Genomic DNA, 15364 nt, shown 5'->3' with positions numbered 1-15364 from the left:
CTGTCACTGTAAGACCCAGTTTAGTTCATGAAATGCTTTGGTGCAAACAGTGCAAACCACTTAAAACGGCATTTTATTAAGCCACCTGGAGCAACAATAAGTTTTGGGCTCCTGGTTATCTCTGGGTTCCTTATGTGCATTGGTTTGACCAGGATGAATGTGGATCTTGCATGCAGACAGCTGACGCACTCTTGCTTCTGTAAATACAATAGGGGTATACACTCACTGGCCCCTTCATTAGGTGCACCTGTACAATCTCATACAATCCCATTCAATCCAATACAGTAGCTCTGCTGGTTTGTAGCTACTCTATTTGAAATAAATGGCAAAACTTTAGAAAAGCATTAGAACCACATCTTAATATAATGCACTCCAGTACAACCCAACAACCTACTATGACCCCAATTATAAACAAAGAATTATCACCTGAAAGAAATACTAAGAAATTATAACCTTGTATAATACAGTTGCAATATTGGATTTCTTTGGATTGTAACAGGTGCACAAGCAGGAGAGCTGAGAGGCTGAACAAGTGAAAGTCAGACATGACAGCTTAACAAGAATGGGAACAAGGTATGGGAACAATAGTACGCCTCAAAATGATTGGAACTACAAAGCAAATTAATTTGTTTTGCAGTCTTTTGAAGCCATTTGGGTTTAAGCTCAGAATTTCAACTTTCATCTAATGCCATTTACACCTCGATATGTTAATTATATCAGATAACATAGTATTTTACTGTTCTAAAAGTACTTGAGAATGGTGTGTGCTTGCGCGCACACACACACACTTCAAAAAGGAAAGGTCAAGGAGACCTAAAAAAATACAAAAACAAAAAACATATTTCTTATCTCTTAGGCTATTGAATCAACATCAATGCTATGAATAATAGTATTTAGGGCGTAATCACACAGGGCGGGTTTTGTTTTGTAATTGTTTTACATAGGCACTGAAGCATTTTGCACGCTGCCCTGAAAGCGACCTGTCTAACTGGGGCTGTTTAACAACACATAGTTTAATAATATAAAAGACTTGAAAACGTTAACTGCATAAACTACAGTATTTATTGTAAAACATTATACTATGTTGCAATGGCACTGTGAAATGTGCAGCCACCCACGTGGTCTTGTTTTGTACAAGTGGAGGATCCCAGAGCAGGACAGACAAGGATTGTGATAAATAGGCAGGTTTAATGGACAACAGAACAAATACGCAAGTCCAAACTAAAAACCACTGCAAGAAGGGAGCTGGTCTACCTAGGCAAAACCTACTTAGACCAGCTCAAAGGCAGAGTGACTAAACATCAACATAAAGGGAGGCTTGAGAAGCTAAACATGAGTATCTTATAAGAAACTAGAAAAACTAAATATGACCAAAAAAAGAGAAACCAGAGAAGCTAAACATGAATAGGAATACACATATGAACACCCCCAGCAGAGAGTATCAGCAACAAAGTTGAAGCTTGATGATCCCATTAAAATAAAGTCTCGACCCTAGAGCTGAGCAGGAGTGGTGAAGAATTTGTTCTCCCCGAAGCGGAGAACCAAATGGCTGAAGAATCGGCTGTTCTAGTTCATTACAAAGAATCGGCTCTTACAGCTGGCTCGGTTGCAAAGGACACATTGCTACTGGGTTGGTTGGGAGTGGCAGAGGTGGAGAGAGAAAGACTGCTGTCATCTGGGACATAAGAAGCTTGTAGTCACAGCTGGTCCAAACCTGTGACAGCAATTAATTTAAACAGGCCAATCCGTGGATACCACCTGTGGCCCATCCTTCAGACACATCCATACACACTAAGCACCCAGAGAGAAACAAATATCACCACCAACAATAATAACACTAACACTAATGACCCACGGTCATATCAATGACAACTGATGCAACGCTCTTGTATGCATACTCTGTTTTCCGCAAGTCAAGTTCTCTGCTGTTATTGTAGAGCTAAAGCTACAGGGGGAAAGCAAGAACTTTACAGTGGCCATAAACAATCAAAACAACGCAAAGTAATGTTTATCATCTTGGGCAAATTGGATCATGCAAATTTTTTGCCAAAAATTCTATCAGCATGACAAGTGTGCTATAAGGGGAGAAATACACTGGAGATTGTTGACAGATACACAGAAAATGCATACAGAGCACACACTGCAAAGCATCAAAATACGTATAAAGTGTACTGAGCTGGAATCTTACACAGAGAATGAAGAAGGAAAGAACTCTGCTGACATGACGCTAACTAATAGGTAAATGAGATGCAATGTCTGACAGCAGAGGTTTGGACGCTGCTGATAACTGCACTGCATCAGTAGACTTCTTTATTGATCCCTTGTATAAAATTCACAGGCTAACCAGCAGTAAGTCATTGAAATGTTGAACACATTAATGCAGAATAATAACCCAATAATATCATATTCAGCGTTGTGGAATTAGCCATTTAAAATGTTTTTACTTTTTCTACTTCAGTGTTTAGTATTTTTGAGTTTAGTATTTTAGTATTTTTGAGCTAAGTCTAAGCAAGTCTCCTCAACTCTCTCTCATTCAGCTCAGCAGGGTCTCTCTCATCTCACCCGTTACTCTCTCCTAAATGATTTCTTCAATGCAATGACAAATTATAAAATAAAACATTCATGAAACTAGGAGGTCTTAGTAAGTAGTAAGCATTGTCTTTTTCCCTGCATAGTCTATTAGAGGCGCCGATACGTTATAGGAGCTCCCACAGGTTCTGACAGACTTGATAATGTCTAGAAACAGACACAGCGATCCTTTTTAACACCTCAATGGATCTGTCTCTGTATGCCCAGCTACAGCCCAGATAAAAGGACCAAAAACCTATAGAACATCTGTGGGGAGACCTGAAATGGCAGCTCAAAGATGCTTTTGAATAGGATTGGAGAGGGTCTGCCAGGAAGAATATCATCAACTTTCCACCTATAGGAGCCTCATTAATAAAAGCCTACATATGCACAAGTTCTAAACCTAAGTGTAGGTACTGTCTATACAAACTGTCTGTGGTATTTAACAAAGTTACAGTTACAGCTTTGTGCAACAAAGCTTGAAAAATTCCTTACATCTCTCCGAGGCTCAGCGGTCATTGGGCAACAGCCAGTGTACATTTCGCATAGAGGTGTTAAGTAAAAAAGTACATTTTATCACCAACTATACCAAAGTACAATTTTAAGGTACTTCTAATTTACTTGACTATTTCCTTTTTGTTTATTTACTAAATATGTAGTATTATCTCACTTAACATTTGTTTGTTACAATTTAAGTGTTTAAACCCATTGTTTTCTTATTGGAGTGTATGTTTACCACCTTTAACCTTCCGTTTATCACAGCGCACACATTAGAGACAATCAGACTTTCATTCACATCTACAGGCAATTTAGTCAAACCTGCATACCATATCATGGGAGAAAATTAGCCCTTTGATTAAACCTACTATACAAACTCTTTATATAGTAGAAATGTTTCCTAGGGGCATGTACTAGTTGACTGGCCAAGATATGTGGCATACCTATAATGTCCATGCTGGAAGACCTCTGTTGCATGTCAAGATCTGCAGAAGCCACTGTAACTAGTCTATGTTCTGTAGACCTACCTTGTCAAAAGGCTGGCGCCTATACCAAACTGTAAGATGTTCAAACAATATCTAACAAAGGGAACATTAGCAATCAATGATAATTGTATTAAATGCATTAAAAACGTGATGTTAATACCAACCAGGACAGTGATAAAACTACAATTCAAAAAGCTAACTAGCTGAAATATGTCAGCCTGGTAGGGGTTTTAAAGCTATGTGAAGATTCTCAGTTATAAGATTATGTCATTGTCAACTGGAGTGTTGCTTGTTGTTCTTGAATAGTTCAACTCTCATGTGAAAGCCTCATTTGATAACGTTCATGTCTTTTTGTTTTAATAAACACAATTATATAATAATTAGTATTTGAGCTTTCCAAGGGCATATTTTTTGTTGACTTTTGTTTGAAGACCTGACCAGATACAGTGGTTTTTTTACAGCAATGTAGAAGAACATGCAAACTCCAACAATTTTTGCAGTTTCTAGTAAAATCTGTTATATTTTTAAAACCCAAGTGCTCAAGGATTTAACTTAAATGTTAACAGTAAATACTAAAAATCTGTTAAGATATTATCAATCCTAGCAATTTTCAAACCTAAGATCTTAGTCCCGGTAAATTACATTACATATTAGGCAGCACAATTATCCAAATATAACAAATACATTATTTTATGACATCTTTTTTACAAACAGCATTTTACTTTTTATTTGGTTTGATGGTACTTACAATAAACTATTACAGCTAAAGGAAGTAAGGCTTTTTGCAACAAGCTTACATTTCCTTAGTTTGCTACAGCTTCCCTAAAAGTACACAGAATTACAAACAAGGCCCCAAAATTATTTTCTTGACTTGTAAGAAATTCAATTAAGAAGTAAACTAACTCATGTTGTGAAAAGAATATTCAATTAGAACATCTGAACAACATATATCAAAATAAAAGGGCAACCTATGACATAAATACAGGGAATGATAAACTCAAAATTAAAAATTATTTTACAATACACAAATAATTATACCATAAAAACATTAGACTGCAACCACCAAGCTGAAGTAATTTATACATTGCCTACAGACATGACAAAAATTTATTTCAAAATAAATGTCTAACATCAAAAAAGATGTTGAGAATTTTCAGCCTTTGAGAAATGTTATAGGTGTTCAACCATGCTTTATCTGTGTTCATCACAGAAAAATAAACACTTTACAAAATGGTCAAGAAACTATGTGGCTAATTTACTGTATACAAATTCCAGTATTAGAAATAATTCTAGACACAATATCAATAGAAACTGAGAAGAAGATGCTCTGTTAGTAACATGAGCCAAGAGCTTTATAATTCTGTAAAAAGGGGAAAAAATACAAATCCGATCTACATTGTTATAATGGAGGTACACAGTTATGTGTAAGGCATGGGATTTTAAGATCCTTTAGTTATTCAACGAAAAGGTAGATAACATCTATAACATCATTAATGTGAGGAACCAGCATGAGTCCGTTGATGTTCCTCCAATAAATGAGGAAAGGCAAAGGCTTTGTCACATTCTGTGCATTCATATACAACTTCACCAACATGACTTTCTTGGTGCAGTTTTAAAAGATGCCACTGGCTGAAAGACTTGTAGCACATATCACAGCGGAACTCTCCAACTTCCTTTTCAGCATGCAGTCTCATGTGTACAGACAGATCTTGTGTTGTATTAAATTTGGTGTGGCACTGGGTACATCTGAATTTTTTTTCTGGAGACTGACTTGTGTTTTGAGAAGTCAATTTAATTTGATGCCTTCGCTCATGCTCTCTGAGATACCGCCGCAAGGCAAAAGTTTTCCCACAAAGCTCACATTTGAATGGCTTCTCATTGAAGTGCTGTTTATTTTGATGCTCCAAGAGACTACTTTTGGATGTAAACTGCCTTGAGCAATGAGGGCAATTGTACAAGTCCTCTCCAGTAACATCAACCTCCTCATCGTCTCCCGCTTGAGAGTAACTTGAAGAGGATACCTTAGCTGATGGATCTTTGTATTTATTCTCCATTATTGTGTGCTGCTGATGAGAACAGATGTGCTGGTGGAAAGCATCACTTTCCAAAAAGTTCTGGCCACACTCTGTGCATTCAAATTCAGTAGCTAAAGTCAGATGATGCCGCTCAAGTTTGTAAACCTTGCTTCCAGAGGGAACTGACTTTTTGCAAATTTTGCGTTCAAATGTACCATCAGGATGTGTGGGAAAATGGCAACTCAGCTCAGCAGCACTGGCAAAAAACTGATGGCATACTGGACATATGAAATTGTGTGATGGTCCTTCATCTCTTTCTTCCAAGTTAAGCTTAAATGATGCTGCAGTGTCAATGTGGGTTTTGAGATGGCTAAGGAAATGCTGAGAGGAGGAAAAACATTTGTTGCATTTATTACATGGATATTCACTACTTGACCATGATGGCTGATGGGTGGCCTTGTGTTTTTTTAAGTGAGATGCATGCAGAAAATGTTTACTGCAGTCTGAACAAGAGTATGGCCGCTCTTTGGCCGCCATGCAACCGTGCTCTGAAAGCTCCTCTGGGTCTCTGAACCGCTCACTACAAACACCACAGCGATATTTCAGTTCTTTGGTTAATATGGATGCATTTTTTAAAGGTGAAGATTTTTCATGTTCTTCCTTTAAAATTGAATGTGGGTGTTGGTCACCTGATTTGGAGTGGCTTTTCCGATGCTCAGCTCTACTACTCTTGGAAAGAAACACATGATTGCATATATCGCATGGGAAGTTCTCTTCACGGTGGGTAGACATGTGTTCTGCCAATTGTGAGGGACCTGTGAAACTAAGGTGACACTTAGAACAGCGGTATGGGCGGCTCTTGCCATGGGTGTGCTTATGTTTACGTAGTGCAAAGAGAGACACAAAACCCCTGCCACATGCCTGACATTGAAATTCAGACTTGTGCATTCGTTGATGCTGCTGCAGCTGTGATGCCTGGAAAAAACATTTACCACATTCTTCACATTCATGTGGTTTTTCACCTAGGTGACACCGCTGATGATCTTCAAGACTCTCTGATGTTGTGAATGTTTTGCCGCATACATGGCATGGGAAGTACGGTGCGGAGTCTGAATCGCTTTCCCCACTGCCATTATTTTCATCCTCATCACTTTCACCAGTTGTACTGACTTGACCTATGGACTGTTCTTCTATGTTGCTCCTTCCCTGTACAATACCCCCAAGGTCCTTCTGCTCTTTTTGATGCCATTTTCTATAATGCCGTGTTAGGGATTTTTTGACTGAATAGGCCTTGTTACAGAAAAGACAAAAAAATGCATCATCTCGATGGTCTTCGCCATAATGATTACACAAAGATGGCCTTGTCCAAAACCTTTGATTACAAAGTTTGCAAGCAAAAGGTCTATTTGTGTCATGACATGTTCTGTGGATTTCAAGATCAGATGAAGTGTAAACCATTTTAGAGCAGTCGGGGCAAGGGTATTTCTTATCAATTCCATGCATTTTCATGTGTTTATCAAGACTGCTTTGGCTATCGCATACCCGCCCACACTTAGAGCATGTGTTGCGCTTTTTCTCTTGTTCTTCTCTTCCATGATCTTCAAGGTGACTAATGAGCAATAAGCCATCTGTGAAGCTCTTATCACATTCTGAACATTGGTACTGCACAGCTTTTTCTTTACTTGAGCTGCTCTGAACTTCTTTTGACTTTTGTGAAGACCGGTCCATTGAGTCATCTTTACATGGGACATTGGTCTGCAGAACAGCAGTTCCAGTTGTTTTCGAGCCTTCCTTAAACACAAGAACAGGGTCATTGAGTGCAAAATCTATCTCCGCTTTCAAAGGTATTTCCAAATTTTGTGTAGAATTCCTCTCTGAAGTAGGGCCAAATCTGCATTTCCTGTAGTGATTACGCAGAAGACTTTTATTCCAGAAGCCTTTCTTGCATGTTTTACACTTAAAAGGATACTTCCTTGCATGTCCACGAAGATGAGCAGATAGCCCAGATTTACTGGCAAAAGATATACAGCACTCTGGGCAGAAAAACTGTTTAGTTACCTCACTATTAACATCTGTATCTAATTTACAAGTTAAATTAGCATCTTCATTATGCAGTTTGTCATAACTCTCATCCAAAGGCTCTTCTTTAATGTTTGGCATGTTTGACAGGTGGTGCTGTAGGGGTGCAGTAGATGCAAGTGGAACCATTGTTTCTAATTTGTGTGCATTTAAAAAATGCTCTTGTAACTGTGAAAACAGCAAAAAACGAGAATTACAGTACGCACAAGAAAAGCCTTTTGGTGGGCTTTGAGAGACTGATTGTTCGTCTTGGCAAGATTTTGACTCCGATATGCTTGGGACTACAGTACAATTCTTTTTGTGATTTTCAAGCTTCATTTTGGAAAAAAACCCTCCACATCTGTCACAAAGCACTTGATTAAGTTGTTTCTTGGTACACTTTGCAAAATGTCGCTGCAAATAGTCTTTTCTTATAAAACTCTGACCACAATAGTCACAGGCAAATGGCTTTTCTCCTGTGTGCAGGCGCGTGTGCACACCCAGCTGCCAACTGTTTCCAAAAGCACGTGGGCAATAACTACATACATATTTGTATTTTTTGTTAAAACAAGGCTTGATCCTCTGAAGAATTCTACTTTTCACTCCTTGAAGTGGATTTGTCAGATTTTCTGTTAGTGGATCAGGTCCTTTTTGTAGAGGATTGGCTTCATTCGAGATTCTCCTGCATCTGTTCATCTTCCTGTGCTTTTTCAGAGATTTTTCATGAGCAAATGAAGAGCCACAGCGTGCGCATTTAAATAATTTTGTAACATGGAACATAGTGACATGTCGAGAAAGTCTAGACTGAGTTGGGAAGCTTCTTAGACAGACTTTGCACTCAAATGACTCCTGCTTTTTGGCAGGCTCGTTGCCAAACTTAATTTGCCAACCCTTGCCAACGTCATCTAAACTGATTTTGGGAATACAGACTTCCAAGCGCTGTTTTTTCCCTTTACAGCGAGTTTGATGTACTTTCAAATGATCATACCTTGAAAAGCAGCTGTCGCAGGCCTTACACCGATAAGGCTTCACTTCATTGTGTGTCAAAATGTGATGTCTCAGGTTTCGTGATTTTATAAATGTCTTTGTGCAGAATTTGCACTTGTATTCATTCTCACCTTCTGCCTGGGGCTTTGGTGTTGCCTCTTCAATGATAGGCATGCTTGAAAGTTTTGCTGCAGCATTGCTTTTGACCTTTGACAGCCCCTCTTTGTAAACGCCATCACAGAAAGCTTCATGCTGCAAACACATTGTCTGACTTCCATATCTGTGGCCACAGTGCATACATGCATAGGGCTGCAAACCAGTATGTGAAACAAGATGTCTCAAGAGTAATGATCTATACTTAAACCTCTGTGTACAATGAGGGCATTTAAGCTGCAGCACCTTGGAGGTATTAGTTTGCAAAGAGATGTTATGGATATTTTGGTTTATCTGTGAAGTGCTTTTAATATTAGGAGAATCAGCGAGGGGGTCTTCAGTCTCTCCACAGTTTTTCTGATGTTGATTTAGTTTTCTAAATCCAAAATACTGCCCACATCTTGAGCATAGAAGCAGAGTGTTTGCTTTGTGGCCATGGTGATGATTTTTCAAGCGGTTTTTCTTGCAAAATGTCCGTGGACAATAAGAACAATGATAGGGTCTCTTAGTCTTAGTGTAAGACTCCACTGTGACGGGATGTCCGACTTGAGCAGGGAAACAACTCTCATTATGAAGTTTAAGATACAAGTGACGATAAAACTGTTTTCCACAGTTTTCACAGGAGTAGGGTTTGTCTCCAGTATGTTTAATCATGTGGCGCAGCAAATACCGACGGTTATTGAAATTATGTTTGCAAAATGGACATTGGTTCGACGAGGATCCAGAAATGTGTGTAAGACAGTGTTTTCTTAGTATTTGGGCATCATTGAATATTTCTTTGCACAGAGAGCACTGTACTTGCTTGGGTCCAGATTCCTCTTTCACAGATTTCACAGGCTGCTGTGGTTTTAATTGTGTACTCTCTTCAAGTTGAGGTGCCTTATTTTCTCTATTTCTGTGGGCATCTAGATGCCTAAGGAGATGTGCAGGATACTGGAACTGCAGATCGCAATCTGGGCATTGAAGCATTCCTCTTTTAAGATGTGAGCTTCTGTGTTGAATCAATTCTCCAATAGTTGGAAGTATCTTTCTGCAGACTGTGCACTGTATCCTCCTCTGGTGAACAATTTTATGACCAAACAGATGGGCACGTTTCTTGAATCCCTTACCACATTCCAGACAGCGATATGGTCTTTCACCTCTGTGGTTGCGCTCATGTTTCTTTAGTGACTGTGAAGTGCTAAAAAATTTTCCACAAAAATGACAGCTCAGTGTTAAACTATTTGTTTCAGTTGAATTCAAGTTATCCTTGATCTTTTCATTCTTTGTACTTGTTAAGATAGCTGGTTTGGACATAGTCGAGAACACTGAAATCCTGTACCTGAACATTTTTCCAGTGAGTTTAAAAAGCTCATGTTTTTTCATATGTTTGTATTTTCCAGAAGCATGGCAGAAAGCTGCTGGACAAAGACTGCATTTGTAACGTGGAAGAGTCCCAGCGTCTGTTGTTTTTTTCTGTTCATTTGCCTTAGGCATTTTTATCTCTTCATTTTCCTTGGGTGGTATTTTCTGCTCAAGTTCGTTAGACTTTTTCTCTTCAGCCTTTTGATCAGACTTTGCCTTCTCTTTTGCAAGCCGACTAAGACACTGTCTGAGGCAAAATGCTTTTATATGCCTATATCGGTTGGATGATAAAGTGAAGGTTGTGCTACACAAAGGACACCGATATTTACCACCAACCTTTTCTTTGCCACCATATACTGAATCTCTGACACAGTCACGCAAATGTCGAGCCCTGTTGTAGGAGTACTTGAAAAGTCTTGGACAAAGGGGACACTTATATTTTCCTCTTGTCCCATCTTCTTCTTTTGGAGTGTTCTCACCACTAACTTTTGTGGAAAACTGATTTGTTGAAACTGCCATGCTCTTTTTGTGTATGTTGTAGACATGCTTTTCAGTCTTCTCTGCAGTTAAGAAGTATTTACCACATAAACTGCACAGATTAGTCTTGGAGATGTCAACAAGCTTTACATTACATTCAGGCAAATTTGCTCTGTACTGTATCAAGTCCTCAGGTGGTAGCATTGATTTAACTTTGTTGGAAACAACATTAGAAGTTATAACATGATGATTTGTCTGCTTGCATCTACCGGGTATACGCAGGTGTCTTTGTAGAGTACCAGCCTGTGCAAAATACAGTCCACATTTATTACACTTAAACGGTGTTTTGCCAGTGTGAATCCGCATGTGTCTGATAAATTGAACAATTTTAGAAAATAGGAGTCCACACCTATTGCACTTGTGCTTGCCACGGCATGTTTTTTTCTGTGGGCTAGAAGCAGAGGAGAGCTTGGGGGATTCTTCGGTTACACCACACAAGTGCTTTTCTGCTTCTTCATTTGTTATCAGGTAGAGATTACAAGTCTTGCAAAACTGAAAATTGGGCACTGAATGGCAAAAATGGTGGTGTTCAATTAGGTTATCAATGCTGTTTGTTGTGTGTTTGCAACCTGCACAGTGGTATGAGTTATTCACTCCATCTATTGATTCCAATGTCTTCAATATTACAACAGGGTGCAGATCTTTTCTCTTTTGTCCAGAAGGGTTTCGTTGGAGTGCTTGCCCTTTTGAATTTTCCATGGTGCTCCCATCATATTTGGCCTCAGGCATTTCCTTATATTCACTTGTGTCAGGTTTTGATTCATTTGTATCACATGAAGACTCTTCTCTCGACAAAGGTTCACCATACAGCATACCAAGCATTGACCCATCCTCCACTGTAGTTTCCAAAATTTCAAATGACTCTCTTGCATTTTCAGAAACATCTAGTTCAAGTGTTTGTGGCTCCAGAGCCACTGAACTTTGATGTAGGAGGTTTGTTGAATTCTCTGTGGAAAAAGATGTTTCTCTAGAACTCGTGTCCTTTTCTAGACAGGGGTTTATGTCTCTGTTTGAGGTATTAAGCTGTAAACAGGATTCTGAGTAACTAGAAACACTGCCATTGTTATCGTCACTAGTTAGTGCAAAACTACTATATTCAGAAGAGGGTGCATTTACCCTCCCTGCTTGATATGTCAGTTCCTCTTTTAGACTGGGATTTATGCCTATGCTGCCTGTCTTTACATCTAATTTGTTTTTGTCACTAGTGGCACCTGGGCCATTACAATCTGGATCTAGAGACAAAGTGGTTGTCTTCTGTTTTGTTCTTGTACAGTCTTTTTCTAAACAGGGATTTATGTTTGTGCTTGGGCGCTGTGTCTGTAATCCGAACTCCCCAGAACCACTGCAATCTGGAGCTGTAAAAGAGGTTGTAGTTTCTTTCTCAAGCAGACTTATCATTTCCTTTTCTAAACAGGAATTTATGTCTGTGCTTGAGCTCGTTGGCTGTAGGTGGTATTTGGCATGACTAGAAACACTCGGCTCATTTTTGCCACTAGTCACAGCAGGGCCAATACATTCTTGAACTGTAGAGGATGTTGCATTTGTCCTCCTTGATGGTTCTGTCAATTCCTTTTCTAAATCAGGTTTTATGTCTGTGCTTGAGCTGTCTGCTTGCAAGATGAATTCTGGAAGATCAATAGCACTTTGTCCCTTCATGTCACTAGTATCAGTGAAAAGATTGTCGCTAGTGACTCCATTACAATCAGGAGTTGAAAAAGTGACTGTCTTCTCTCCTGTACTTGTCCAGTCTTTTTTTAGGCAAGGAAGTATGCCTGCGTTAAAGCTGACCGATTGTAAGCAGGATTTTGCATGACTAGAAACACTTTGCTCGTCCTTATCACTGTAATCACTCAAATGACCAGCTATACTTTTGTAAAATTGTTGTTTAGGTAACTGCAAACTAGAATCTACATCATGACTGCTTTTTAAAGGACTTGTGAAATTTGTAAGTTTATGAATACGATCTTTAGACACCCGGATACCCAGCAGACCTGTAGATTGAGTTGTATTTAACTCTGTCTCTTCGCATTCAATTTCAATTTTTTGATCTTGATCACCCATGAAGTTGGGATTTAGAAATTTCTGCTGATCAAATGATTCTAATGCTTCCCTTTGAAGGATTTCAGTTTTGGCTGGCTCATCGTCTGTTGCATTTCTCTTTTGACAATCTACAGAGTTGACATTACCATATCCCTGATCTTTAGGGCTCAATGACTCCTCAATTTCGTTTCTTAAAGCTTTTTCATCTACATAATCTTGTTCTTTGCGAAATTTAGTCAAGATACTTTGAGTAATTGCAGTGATCTGCTCCTCCTGAATGCCACCTGGGTAGTCCTCTATACCATCAGATAAGTTTTTATAACCACTTATTGTCATGTCTGAATAGTTTTCCGGTGTAAGAACTCTCTCCATTTCCTTTTTTGGTTTCTGATATTCACAACCATCACTATTATTTCCGTTCTTTACAGTCTCAGTACTAATAGTTAACATTACATTAGATGTAGCAGAGGACTGATCATGTTCTGGACTTGATTTAACACTTTTTTCTGGACTTTCCATCTCCTCTTGTGCACATTTTGCTATATTTTCTTTCGTTTCTACAGTTGACGAGGTTGGCAAAATTATATTAGTCTCTGACATATTGGGGCACAGGCTCTCAGTTGGAAACACTGCATTCCCACTTTGACTGAATAGCCATTCTGGTAAACTGTGTTTTGTTGTAACACCAGTTTTAAGTTTTTGAACTGAAGTATTTGCCATAAATTTACAAGAGGGTCTTGTTTCAGTGACATCTGCATCAGAGCAGCTACTGACATCTGAATAGTCCTCAAGAAATGATGTAGCTACTATTCCGCAGTCTTGCTTAATTTCTTGTAAATCTGTTGCAAAAGTTGAAGGAAAAGACCCCGATGTTGATAATCCATCTGTTGCAAAGTCTGAGATATCGCCATTTCCACATTCCGGCAAGTACTCTTTTTCCATTTGTTCCCCATCTGCTTGCCATGGTGTTTCTGTGTAGTAGCTTTGATAAACACAGTCTGAACTGGAATTTTCAATATTGGGATTTGAGTAAGAGTTTGTGTTAAAGTTTGAGGTTGTTGCATGGGCTTCATGTGAAGCCTCTGCTCCGGCAAAGTCATGATGACCAGTGAAGTTCTCTATATGCTTGGAAAGACCTCCTTCTGACTCTGACTTCCTTCTCAAACTTCCTGAATCAGGTGATAGAGGTGGGTGGATATTGAAGTATGAATCCCACCCATGAGCCATGACTTGATGATCAGGTTTATTTTATCCAATCCTGAAAACACACAAACATAGAATTAGAAAAGAAAGTACCATCAGTATCATACCAAAATGCAAATAACTGAAAAGAAAAATCTGACCTTTTGCTGGATATGTAAATATCCAGAATGATGTGAGTCACATCTGTATGAAAAGCTGTAAAAACATACATAGGTTTCACTTATTAAATGGTCTTGCACTTATATAGGACTTTTCTACCTTACTGATACCACAAGTATTTTACATTAGGATTTGTGGACAACTGCTCTGCCTCCTAAACCACAGTTGCCCCTATGTTACTGAGCATTTCACTAGTTTAAAAAAAAAAAAAATCCAAACACAGCCCAACCTTATAAGTACTGGGTGCATTTGTTTGTCCCTTGAAGGCTAACAACTATGTTGCTGGGAACAACAACTCCTGGAACTCAAATGGTACAAAGGACGAGACCTTGGTAATTAACAGACGTTTGGGTGCCCTGCAGACAAGCACCTGGAAGCCAAGTGTGCACCCATGGGGAAACCCCCCCAAAAAACATTTAAAACCTTGGCTTATAAGAATGTAGCCCTCTCATATACTGAACCGGGCTAATCCACAGATGCAGTTGTGGTGCCAATAACGATAGTCAAGTGACAAATTAAAAGGAAAAACCAAGTTGACTCATTAGAAAATCATAACAAATTAAGATACTTTTAGTGCAAAAAAAAAAAAAATGGAACAATTAAGCTATTACATCCTATCATCAATCTGTGGCATGTACAAAAATGATGAGCAGGCTCTGGCTCAGATTCTGGTTTTAGATCAAGGGGTCAATGAAAAGATACAATGCAACATTCCATTCAACGTTATTTATATAGGGCCAATTCACAACAAAGTCATCTTAAGGCAATTTACATAATAAAGTCTATTAATATATACAGAGAAAACCCCAACAAATCCTCACTGAGCAAGCACTAGGCAACATGGGAGAGGAAAACTCCCTTTAAAAACCAGGCTCAGTGTGGGAGGCCATCTGCCTTGATGGGTTGGGGCGAGTGGAAAGTGGAGAGAAAAGATAAGAGCAACAAAAGCACCAACAAAACATCTGGCAGGTTGGCAGATCCAGACCAGGTTTTGAACTCGGAGGTGCTTCCACAGGAGCTTGATAGCTAAAGGTTCTGGCTCCCAGTATAACTTTGGAAAATCTGGGAACCACAAGTAAGCCTGCATTATGAGATTGAAGTGGTCTGTTGGGATGATATGGTAATATGAGGTCTTTTAGATATGATGGAGCTTGACCGTTTAGAGCTTTATATATGTAGAGGCAATCTTACTCGAAGCTGTCCAGCAAATTCTTAATTCCGGAGATCATTGTATGACGAACATTGAACATTTATTGTATTTGCTTTTCAACTTAGCCGATGACGGAGCAATTGTACATACAAGTTTAAGTACAGTAA

At 38.9% G+C, this 15364-nt stretch overlaps 1 protein-coding gene across 3 annotated transcripts in view; it reads right to left on the bottom strand.

Annotated features, from left to right (window-relative positions):
• Positions 1 to 15364, bottom strand: part of znf1035 (zinc finger protein 1035) — a 37983-nt gene that overhangs the window by 6574 nt on the left and 16045 nt on the right. Inside the window, exons 2-3 of one of the 3 annotated variants that reach the window (XM_067509259.1) lie at positions 14029 to 14083; positions 1169 to 13943 (exon numbers count right to left, since the gene is read on the bottom strand). The exons of 1 other annotated variant lie outside the window; for it this stretch is intronic. In XM_067509259.1, coding sequence (XP_067365360.1) covers positions 5042 to 13912 — 8871 coding nt within the window. In that variant the 5' untranslated portion in view covers positions 13913 to 13943; positions 14029 to 14083 and the 3' untranslated portion in view covers positions 1169 to 5041. Of the gene's footprint in view, positions 1 to 1168; positions 13944 to 14028; positions 14084 to 15364 lie in introns of those variants that run through there. One more of the 3 variants, XM_067509260.1, reaches the window with a different exon arrangement.

Source organism: Channa argus, chromosome 7 (assembly GCF_033026475.1).
Source record: "Channa argus isolate prfri chromosome 7, Channa argus male v1.0, whole genome shotgun sequence".
NCBI classification, from domain to species: domain Eukaryota; kingdom Metazoa; phylum Chordata; class Actinopteri; order Anabantiformes; family Channidae; genus Channa; species Channa argus.
This window is presented reverse-complemented; position numbering and strand designations above follow the sequence as displayed.